Here is an 11,929-nt window from a genome sequence, read left to right on the forward strand (position 1 = left end):
CCTCCTCGGACCTCCTCGAAGTTTCTGGATTCACATATCTTTTGCATTGTATGCTCCAGATGTTTCGTTTTCGTGTTAAAGTCTAGAGATTTCGATTTCTTCCTATAAATACATTCTTCGATGCTCCGTGTTCACTCAGAAGTCGAAAATTAAAATTTCAGAAAGACAAAACAAAACAATCGAATCTAGAAGTCTACTTCTTGTAATAACATTCGAAAAATGTCGATGATTCCGAGCTTCTTCGGCAACAACAGGCGTGGCGGAAACAGCTTCTTCGATCCTTTTTCTCTTGATGTTTGGGATCCGTTCAAGGACTTTCCATCATCTTCTTCGTTTTCGCGGGAGAACTCCGCGATTGTGAACGCGCGTGTGGACTGGAGGGAGACTCCTGAGGCGCACGTGTTCAAAGCGGACTTGCCTGGGATGAAGAAAGAGGAAGTGAAGGTGGAAATCGAGGATGACAACGTGTTGAAGATCAGTGGGGAGAGGCACGTGGAGAAGGAGGACAAGAGCGACACGTGGCACCGCGTGGAGAGGTCGAGCGGACAGTTCACGAGGAAGTTTAGGCTGCCGGAGAACGTGAAGATGGACCAGGTGAAGGCTGCGTTGGAGAACGGAGTCCTGACTGTGACGGTGCCTAAGGTAGAGGCGGAGAAGGCTAGTGTCAGATCTGTTCAGATATCTGGCTGATTCAAGCATTCTCTGACCATGCATGGTTCCAGTTTTTGTGTGTGTTGTGTGTTTCCTCTTCTGGTTTAACTGAGTGTGTGTCATGTCCTGTCCAAAGTTGAAGGTGGTCAGTCTGAGAGATGATGTATCTTTTTTTTTTTGCCAACAATTTTTTTTTTTGTCAACGAGAGATGATGTATCTATACTAAAGTATTGAATAAACACAACTAATTGAAATTTGCTTTGGTGGCCGGTGGCTCACGCCGCCGGTTACAAACCCCTCTTTTTGTTTTTTGTTTCTGTGAATATGGTCTTCGATCTATAGATCGAACTTTGTTTCCGTTAGCGGATCTCTTTTCCCTTGGGGATTTTGTAGTGTTTCAATCCAAAGTTGAAGCTATTGGTTTCATTCTAATCTTATCTCTCTGACTTTGGGTTGAATAATAAGTATTCCCGATCGTTAGATCGACCTCCTCTTCTGCAAAATATACAAAATTCCATTTGTTTGGGTTGGATTCTCTTTCTAATCAATGATACTCACTTATTCCTTTTCAATAAGAGTCAATCTTTACCTTATAGTAAAGCCGATAGGCGTTTTGGTAAAGTATCTTAGCGACAAGGATGCGGTGGAGTTGGATTGACATCGATTAACTTAAGGGAGGTTTAGAAGAGCCGGCGTTTTCTTTATGAGGACGGTCCAGCAAGATCTCTTGTTTGGTCAAATCGATCTATCTCAGAGTTATAATCGGTGGTAGATGGAGATCCATCAGCACAAGCAAAGGTTGGAGCAGAGGTGGAGTTAAAAGGTTCTGACGTTTTTACAGCGAGGTTATCACGGATTCTCCGATGGTGAGAAGAGAAAGACGGAGGTTTCGGTACACAGGAGTCCCGGCGGCGAAGGATTGAGGCGGCAGAAATGCTGTCTCGCATGATGGACACGTATTACCATCAGATGTCCTCAGATCTTCACCAGGCTGGCACGTGGAAGGAAATCAATTACAAGCCGATCTCTATCTTGAACCTATAGGGCTTCTCTTGTTTTATATTATTAGACCTCGTTTTGTAACAATGTCAAATCTTGTAAAACAGCTCATTGGGCTAGTTTAATGAAAATATTGTCGACAAAAAAAAAAAAAGTATTGAATAAATATTATCTTAAAGCCTCCCATTAGTTCATATTTAAATTGTTTAATAAATTCTTCAGTTTACAAATGTCATTTTTGTTTTAAATCGTACGGTAATGATTTATGAATTTCATCACAAACCAAACACACGAGTCATCTAGACTTGCCCAAGTAACTACGCTGGATCCTTACATTTTTGTCGAATATGTAAAGACAGTAACAAACCAGATCAGTCTGTAGTAAAGATTCTAGCTACAAGATATGCATAAATGTAATTAACGAACAGATTCTAGTTTGTAGCTATCCATTTCTGGGTGTTTCCATAAGTTCACTGGACAATCTCAGTAAAATTCCAATTTGGCTGTAATTGAGTTTTGCTGGCTTGGCCCAATTTGCAGATTTTAGTTGTTGTGCTGTTGTTTGAGGACAGCACAAGGACCGATAACTCTTTTTTTTGGGACAACATGGTTAGATAACTAATCAATGAGAGACGGAGAGTTGCTATGGAGGAGAATAACTATGGTGATTTTATCTAAACTTAAAAAAAAAGGCTTGCATGAAAAAATATAGTTTCATATGTACTGAACGAAGTTCTGGAAAAAATATATGTTACTTTTTCATTGCTATGGAAGAGATAACCATGGTGATTTTATCTTAACTTTTTTTCTAAAAATAAGAGGCTTGAATGAAAAGTATAGTTTCACATGTACTGAATGAAGTTCTGGAAAAAATATATGTTACTTTTTCCAAAAAAATAAACAGAAAATGAGTTAGATCGTTAACAACTTGGAAACGAAATCTACTCTCATACCATAATCTATTGTGGAAAATGTTATCTTATTGTATTGTGTCGTTGTGTTATTGAATATGAAGAGTACAACACACACCAACATGAACCAACATCAACGCAACACCGGAGTGATCCATCCATCTTATATATTGCTAAGGATCCCTTCCAATAATCCGATGTGAGACATTTATCCCTAATACGCCCCCTCGAGATGATGGCTCTTTGAGAGTCAATCTCGGAATGTTCGGGCAAGGATCGATGGGCCAACTTTGGGCCAGATCGATGTGGATCGGGTTAGACTGCGTGGATCGGGCTCTGATACCATGTTAAGCTAGATGGGCTTCCAACCTAAAACCAATTGGTGCTAAGTGGAGTGCCCCATCCATCTTATATATTGCTAAGGATTCCTTCCAATATCCGATGTGGGACATTTATCCTTAATATTGTCTGATCATTTTATCAAAAAGAGGAGTGACGTTAGCAATGACGTACTTAACTTATAAAATAATGGGAAAAATAATTATTTTTCTGGTTTGTTGTCCAAGATATATTTTTCTTTTCCCTCTAGTTTGTTGTTCAAGGTATCTTTCATTTATTTATATAGAGAACATTAGTAAATCAGTCACTCAAGTGAATCAAACATAAACTGAAAGAAAAATAAACAGGAGTATAACCAGAGGGATCGAAGAATGACAGAGAATGAGGGAAAAGTAAAGCTTCTAGGGTGTTGGGCAAGCCCTTTCAGTCGTAGGGTCGAGATGGCTCTCAAACGCAAAGGCATACCATACGAATACTTGGAGGAAGCCTTGCCCAACAAGAGCCCTTTGCTTCTTGAGCTTAACCCCATTCACAAGAAGGTTCCCGTTCTTGTACACAACGATAAAATATTACCCGAGTCACATCTAATCCTCGAGTACATCGACCAAACATGGAGTAACAATCCAATTCTACCTCAAGATCCTTACGAGAAAGCCATGGCTCGATTCTGGGCAAAATTCATCGACGAGCAGGTATATCCAACAAAACATGCTAATTATAAATTATTTTTTTTTGGGGTCAAAGCTAATTCATAAATCTTTTTTCTTTTTTTCTTTTGATCTTGCAGATTCTTACTGTAGGATTCAGGTCTCTAGTAAAAGCAGAGAAGGGGAGAGAGGTAGGGATGTCAAATGGGCATGCTGTCCATGGGTAGCCCATGTCTAAACCAATATGGACATGCCCATATTTGACCATAATTTTGTTTTGTGCAAATGGACGAGGCCCAAATACACCCATATCCAAATGGACAAATCCAGATGGACATGGACGGCCCAAAATTTTAAAATATTTAGGGTTAATGTATTTGAGTAAAAATCATGTTTTCCGTCAAAACCGTAAATCATATTTTCCCGTTAAAACCGTGGAATAACGTTTTCTTGCCAAAACCGTAAAATCACATTTTTACGTTAAACCCGTAAAATCTCGTTTTCCGCCAAAACCGTAAAATCGAAATTTCCCGCCAAAACTGTAAATCTAGTTTTTCCGCCAAAACCGTAAAATCGAATTTTCAAGTTTTTTCGCCAAAACCGTAAATCGAGTTTTCCCGCCAAATCCATAAATCGAGATTTTTTCGCCAAAACTGTAAAATCGAGATTTTCCGCCAAAACTGTAGATATACTTTTCTGTCAAAACCGTAAAATCGAGATTTTCCGCCAAAACCGTAAAATCAAGATTTCTCGCCAAAACTATAAAATCGAGATTTTCCGCCAAAACCGTAAAATCGAGATTTTCCTCCAAAACCGTAAATCGAGATTTCCCGCCAAAATCGTATCTATGCTTTTGAATTCTACAACACATAATAATATATTAAATATGAATTTTTGTATGTTAACACTGATTTTGTAATTGGACTCCGCGGAATGCCCATTTGGAATGGTCCAATTTGGTCTGGACAATTTGGACTTGGTATAATTTGGACTTAAAAAAAATAATGTCCAATAAACTGATTTGTCCATTTGGACATGCCCAGTGGACATGGACAGCCCATTTGACATCTCTAGAGAGAGGTCGCTATTGAAGAAGCTCGAGAAAAGTTTGCGTTTCTTGAGAAGGAAGTCACTGGAAAAGATTTCTTCGGTGGCAAGACAATCGGATTTGTGGACATGGTCGCAGGAAGTATAATCCCGTTTTGTTTGGCTCGTCTTTGGGAATGTATGAGAATAGATGTGATTCCAGAGGACGAGTTTCCAGAGCTAAACAGATGGATCAAAAATCTGAAAGATATTGAGAGCGTGAGGGAATGTATACCTCATAGAGAGAAACAAATTGAGCACATGATGAAAGTTTCAGAGCGATACAAATTGGCCTAGAAGAGAAGATCATCTGAAATGTTTACAATACATATGCTTGCATGGCTTTGTTCTGTAAACGTTTGAAATAAAAGTGGAGTGTAGCCAGAGGCGTGCCTACAGTGTATTGAAAAAGGCATTCGCCTCAGACCCCCAATTAATATGACTGGTTTTAAGGTTCCAAAATTTAAAATAATTTCTAATATAGTGGTTTAGACTTATTAAAAAAAAATATTTCTACGAAAATTAATTAACTCACTTTTTGAATTCATGCATTTTTTTCTATAAGACATAATATAACATATTTACGTTATAAACTTATTCTTTTACAGTATTAGACTTGTGTATTTGGTGAAAATAATATATCATATTAGAAAATTATTTTCATTACAGTTATAAATAAATTTATTTTTAAAACTTGCCTTAGGCCCCTAAAACTCTTCGCACGGCACTGAGTGTAGCTCGTACTGGCAGTAGACACTTTTGTATGATAATGATATCTTAAAAGGTTGACAATATATTATATGTTTGTATTTTGATTTGTAAGAAATAAAATGGAAATTGCTAGACAGTTCCATCCACTTAGAGGTGTGAGATTTTTAAGATATTCAGGAATATGTAATCTTTGGTTTACAGTATTATATAAAAATAGATTTCCCGTCTCTCAAAGTTACGGAGTCACCTCCATTGAAGCACAAGTAGACTTATGGGGATCAGATTAATAATTTTGACCATGAGCCAAATTACTTCGTTCTGAGTTGTACTGATTAAAATTAAGATCAAGACTAGAACAATCATCTTTAAACTAAGTTCAGTCTAACTACTCAAGATAATTATCTATCTACCCTCGAAAGATTATTTGGAATTTTAATTACAATAACCAATCAAATTTAAAAAAAAAACCTAATTTTGGTAGAATGGAGTTGTTTTATCTCTATCTAAGAAAAATATATAGTGGATGAAAAAAAGAGAAAACATAATATTATAATGGGTAAATTTTACCAGGCCATAGACCTATTTACAGACATAAATCTAAAACAGGCTTCCGTATACAATGATGACTTACAAACAAATGTATAAAACACTTATTCTTAAGGTAAATTACATCAAAAAAAAATTAATATGTTTTTTACTAAAAGAGCACACAAATAAAAAAATGATCGAAATATTTTTTATTAAGATGATAAAAAACCATTATATCATTATTGTATAGACATATAAATACAAATAATTATCTAACTAAGTAATAAAAAATTGTTATTATTATTATTTTTTGTAATTTTTTAAATTTCTTTCAGAATTTTGTTTTGAAATTCAAAAATTCTTTTTAAAATTTTATTTTAATTTTAACTATTTATTTATTTTTATAATCCTAAACTATACACTTAAAGCCTCAACCCTTAAATATAAATTCAAAGTCTAGTTTAGATTAGTTAACTATATAGATATAAGTGTCTATTTGCTTCTTTGATAAAATATTTTGGTTATTTTAACCGTTGTATACTATATTTATGATAAAAACTTTTTAGGATCATCCTAAAAAATTTTCTCTATATTTAAAACTATCAAAAAGTATAAAAGTTAGTATGGGCAATCTTAAAATCAGTAAACAGGCCATATGTTGCAGTCCTCTCGTCCCAAAACGTTTTCAATTTATAAAATACTAAATTTTAACCCGCACGTTCGTGCGGATATTTTTTTCATTTTATAAATGCATTAGATATTATTACAAATGTTTTAAATATAAAATTTTCATTTTATTATTATATATTATGTAACTCTATAATATTACTGTTTATAATTTTTATTCAGCATTATTCATATATAGTGATTTTTAATACATTTTACTTTGTTATTAATGTTTATTTCTTACTAATATATTTTTTGAGTTAGATACAATAAAATAACAATATGAAATAATCAAATTCTCCTTCAAATTTTTTTTTCTTTAATTTATACATTTTTAAAATTTAAAATTTATATTAAAGAAAATAAATATGTTCAAGATAATTTATATTTGCATGCTCCATTTAAAAAATATACTTTAATAAATATTATTTTAGTATATTACAGAATTTAAGTAAAAAAATTGTTTAAATATTATAGCCTATTATTTTAATAAATTTTATACATAGTAGCATCTATCATATTATTTTACTAATTTTTATTGATATAAGATATTTTTTGGATGCTATGATATTAATTTTTTTTTTAATTATATATTCAAAATATTCGATTGCTTTAATTTTTACAACATATACAGTTTGTTTTTTTCCGTGGTGCATTAAAAAAAGTTATTCTTTATTATTTTTGATTTAATATTTTGCAAAATTTGAAATATTATCATTTCGAGTTTGAATATTTATTTTCAAAATTTATATTTGGTCAAGTAAACTTTGAAAAATTACAGTACTATATTTGAGTTTGGAAGATTACATTTTGAATTTTTTTTTTTGTTACTACATTAATACACTATTTTATAATAAAAAATATTTACATTTTGGTGATATTTTCTAAATTTTCTCAACAGATTTTGTTATAATTAAGAAAAAATTATAATTAAAATTTGATTTGAACTATTAAAATTTCATAGTTTTCTAATAACATATTTTTAAATTGTATATGAATTAAAAGTTATTATATAATATTATATCTTTGTATATAAACATTTTTTAAAAATATTGTCAAGAGTTTCAAAATAAATAAAAGATAATATATAGTTGTAGATATAAAAGTTTAACATATCTTAAAAAATTTATTTTTGTATAAAAATATTATACAGTATACAATTTTTAACTCATTTTAATGATGAGTGATAATTTATTTAAATGAAACAATTAAAAAAATAAATTTTTTTAATTTACCTATTTAATATAATTTTATCATATTTAACTCTTATAGAACTTCTATTTTTATATAATGCAGAATCTAATTATTTAATTTATTAAAAAATAGTATATAATTTTATTTTCATTTTTTATAATAAAATTTTAGTTAACATTGATTTATAATAATATTATATTATTAATTACGAATTTAATTAATATGTTATTTTATAAAAATATTTAAATTTTAAGTAAGATTTTGTTAGATTCTTTCTCAACATATTTTGTTATAATTAAAAACTAAAATTCAAATTTATAGTTGGTTTATTATTAATGTAAATAATCAAATATGTCATATTAACTATTTTTTTAGGTGGTCTTACTATGACTTGCTAATGATAGATAAAAATAGAACCCTAAATTAATAGATTAGATTTAAAGCTATTTTCTAAAATTTTATGAACATTTTTGAAAATTACATTATAAAACGGTTTTCAAATTTTAATTTTTATTGTATTTATATTTAAATGATTGTAATTTTTTTTAAATAATTAATTAACTAAAATATATTTTTTCTATTTTTTTTAAATTACAAAATCTCCGGCGAATATTATGAAATTTTCACGAATATTATCCGTCAAAAGTTTCTAACGAATATCATCTTTCGGAAAGTTTCAACAAATATATTATTTATCATAAATTTTTGAGAAATATCATCTACCATAAATTTCTGACGAAAATATTCTTTGGTATTTTGTCAAAAATATGATTATTGAAATTCGTGAAAAATTCAGCAGATAGCCCGAAAAAATTCTAACTAAATATGTTTTTTCTAACAAAATAAAATCGACATTTTTTCGTCGAAAATTTGTCAAAATGACTTTTTCAAAATAAAAAAATCTATTTTTCGTAGTGTTAATATGTTGATTCACATGAATAACAAATGCATATATCTTTAAATTACAATATAATAGCCTGTTAAATCCAACGCAAGATATAAACTTGGGTTGCTCCAACTTCTAGGTTGGTTCAAGTTTTAAAAACGTTATTCACAAGAGTTGCTTTTAAAGCTCACTGTATATTTGAATCTAATACTTGTTTCATAACAACATTTCAATAGATGCAAGAAAATAACAATATACATTTAAAAATGAATTTCCACGTTTTGTATTTGATTTTCTTGCAAAGTTCAACAACATCATTCGGACAAAATCATTAATTAAATAGAAAAAAGGAGAAATTTGATACTATGGTTTTTCAACAATTACATTTCGAGAAGCGCGACCAAATGCATGCATACGGTAAAATATATTCTAAAGTAGCAAAGTTACATTACAAGAAAATTCTAAAGTAACAAAAAAGGAAAACTCGATGTGAGCTTTTATCAAATCGGTCTGAAGAAGTCAAAATCAATTTGCCTTCTTCTCTAGATGTTTCGAATTCACATTATTGCCGGCCATAAAACGGCAAAATTCCTCGTCGTTTTGTCCAGAGAATAATCAACACCCTCAGGCTATAAATCGAAGTTTGAATCACTAAGGAGTCCACAAAAAACATTTCCAACCAACAGAAACAAATAGAAGAAAACCAATGGCGGAGAAAGAAGAAGTGAAGCTCTTGGGGATATGGGCGAGCCCCTTCAGCCGTCGGATAGAGATGGCTCTCAAACTCAAAGGCGTACCGTACGAATACGTTGAAGAGATATTGGAGAAGAAAAGCCCTTTGCTTCTTGCTCTAAACCCTATTCACAAGAAGATCCCTGTTCTTGTCCACAATGGTAAAACCATTCTTGAGTCTCAAGTGATTCTTGAATACATCGATGAGACTTGGAAACATAATCCACTTCTCCCTCGGGATCCTTACGAGAGATCTAAGGCTCGGTTCTTGGCTAAACTCGTCGATGAGCAGGTATACGTTCTTGGTTTTTAAACTATCCAAACTTCAAGAATCTCAATATTTTAATAAGGTAATGATATTTAATAGAGAAAAAGACTAAGATAGCACTAAACCAAGTTTTTGTTTCCAAAGTAGCACTCAAGTCTCAAAGTCACAAAAATAGGTTTTATTAAAGAGGTAAATATACACTTATACTCTTTGGGTTAATTAATCTAAACCTTAGGGTTTAGAGTTAAGGAGTGGGGTTTTGGAATTAGGGTTTAAAATTTTATAAAAAATAAATATTAAAATAAAAAAATAAAAATTTTAAAAACAGTTTCAAAAAGTAATTTTAAATTATAAAAAAAAATTTGAAAAAAAATAAAAAATAAAATTCAAAAAAAAAATTATAAAAATTTCGAATCTGAAAACATATAATCTGAAACTATAAAAAAAATTTCTTTTTTTCATTTTTTAATTTTTATTTTTGTTTGTTTATTTAATTTTAAACCAAGAGTATTAGGGATATTTTGCCCTTTAATAAATGTCATTTTTGTGACTTTCTTCTTCTAGTGTCATTTTTGAGACATAAACTTCAAAAGTTGCTATTATTGACAATTGTCCTATTTAATAGAGTCATAGAATTTATTTTACTAAACTATTGTTTATTTTTCTTGGACACTGTAGATTATAACTGCAGGGTTTGTATCAATGGCAAGAGCAGATGAGAAAGGAAGAGAAGTTCTTGCCGAGCAGACAAGAGAACTGATTATGAATCTTGAGAAGGAACTTGTCGGAAAAGATTTCTTTGGTGGTAAGACTGTCGGATTCTTGGACTTAGTCGCCGGAAGTGTGATCCCGTTTTGTTTGGAGAGAGGTTGGGAAGGAATTGGACTGGAAGTGATCTCAGAGGAGAAGTTTCCAGAGTACAAGAGATGGGTGAAGAATCTTGAGAAGGTTGATTTTGTCAAGGATTGTATTCCTCCTAAAGAGAAACATGTTGAGCACATGAATCACATGGGAGAGAGAATCAGATCAGCTTAAACGTATTAAGAGTTAAGACAAGAATCATCTTTAGTGCTTTGTTCCAATGTCTTAAGTTTGTAATGCTTGCAACTTGTAAGCTTGTTATATGTTATGTCTAAAATAAAAGTTGACTTGTTATACGTTTTTCTAATAAATAAATATCATTTATGGTTTGGAGAATTAGTTTTTTGCTCTCTTTCATCCTTTCAGCAAGTCATATAAGAAAGACCTTTGGTCCCCACATGTTCCCCCTAGAGCTTCTGATAATTAATTAGTTACAAATATGAAGAGATTTACGTCAGTTATATAGATTCGCTCCCTGTCTCTTCTTAAGAAAACTGATCGAGATCTTGCTTTTCACATTATACTTTTTAGGCTTTTCCTGTCACTGTCCTGATATAGCAGAACGGTATAAGAGCTCACCGTAGCTGGTTCTAGCTAGGTTCTGAAGCAAGCTAGACTTCCTAGTTTAACTGGTAAAGTTTATTTATTATAGGAGTTTTCAGTTGTCAATGAAGCCTTGGTAACTTTATGTCTAAGGAATATGTTGTTTTTTTTGGTGTGAGTTATTCATAATAGGAGGTTCCTAGTGCTGATATTCTTTTCTGTTTTAGGTTTGAGTTTCATTATCCTTTTATTGCGGTTTCGATTATTTATTCTTCTGTTTCTCATTTTATTTTATGTTATGGTTTATTTTCAAAAAAAAATATTTGTTTTTATTCTTTTTAATTATAATCCAGGTTATCCGGACCGTAAAAGCCCGACTAATCCTGGAGGCCAGGGACAAGTATCGGTTGTTCAATCCCTTTCTAACAGATATTTAACATAGTGAGCTGAACTTCTACAAAATTACTAAGCTAACTGCGCGTTGGTGGAAATCTATTTCTTCCGCCAGTTTTGTATATTTTTATCGTTTCAATAAGTATTCCAAAGTGAAAAATGACTTTGCGAGAAATGCATCATAAATTTGTGGTGGATATAGCGTAACGAAAAATCCTAGAATTCTTTAAATATAAACATGTTGATCCGGAATGAACAAACAAATATCATAAAAGTAATAAAATATTTCGACTCCATCCTTCTAACAGTTTAATTGTCTGAGAATATGCAAAAGATTTTAATAGCAATAAGTGTGTTGTTAAAAGAAAAAAAACAATAAGTTTGTTGCATTGAAACCGATATTTTCAAGATATGAGATAGTGATGCAATTCTCACATAATCCGTTGTGGAAAGCAAATAAAACTTTCTCAAAAGGTCAAAAAAATGTAATGGACCACCCCGGTCGTGGAAAAT

General features: G+C 31.4%; 3 protein-coding genes across 3 annotated transcripts; all 3 read left to right on the top strand.

The window, feature by feature from the left end:
• The first annotated feature begins 64 nt into the window (after positions 1–64).
• Positions 65–906, top strand: LOC125609440 (17.6 kDa class I heat shock protein 2-like). The gene has a single exon (XM_048780886.1). It carries the CDS (start codon positions 220–222, stop codon positions 688–690), a length of 471 nt encoding a protein of 156 aa, XP_048636843.1. The 5' UTR covers positions 65–219; the 3' UTR covers positions 691–906.
• A 2,308-nt stretch (positions 907–3,214) lies between these two features.
• LOC125609442 (glutathione S-transferase U1-like) lies at positions 3,215–5,163 on the top strand. The gene is made up of 3 exons (XM_048780889.1): positions 3,215–3,593; positions 3,689–3,739; positions 4,629–5,163. The coding sequence occupies exons 1-3, from the start codon at positions 3,273–3,275 to the stop codon at positions 4,929–4,931; spliced, it is 675 nt and encodes a 224-aa protein (XP_048636846.1). The 5' UTR covers positions 3,215–3,272; the 3' UTR covers positions 4,932–5,163.
• A 4,111-nt stretch (positions 5,164–9,274) lies between these two features.
• Positions 9,275–10,816, top strand: LOC106453704 (glutathione S-transferase U5). The gene is made up of 2 exons (XM_048780890.1): positions 9,275–9,643; positions 10,298–10,816. The coding sequence occupies exons 1-2, from the start codon at positions 9,326–9,328 to the stop codon at positions 10,652–10,654; spliced, it is 675 nt and encodes a 224-aa protein (XP_048636847.1). The 5' UTR covers positions 9,275–9,325; the 3' UTR covers positions 10,655–10,816.
• Positions 10,817–11,929: the final 1,113 nt, after the last annotated feature.

Source organism: Brassica napus, chromosome A5, assembly GCF_020379485.1.
Source record: "Brassica napus cultivar Da-Ae chromosome A5, Da-Ae, whole genome shotgun sequence".
Classification (NCBI taxonomy): domain Eukaryota; kingdom Viridiplantae; phylum Streptophyta; class Magnoliopsida; order Brassicales; family Brassicaceae; genus Brassica; species Brassica napus.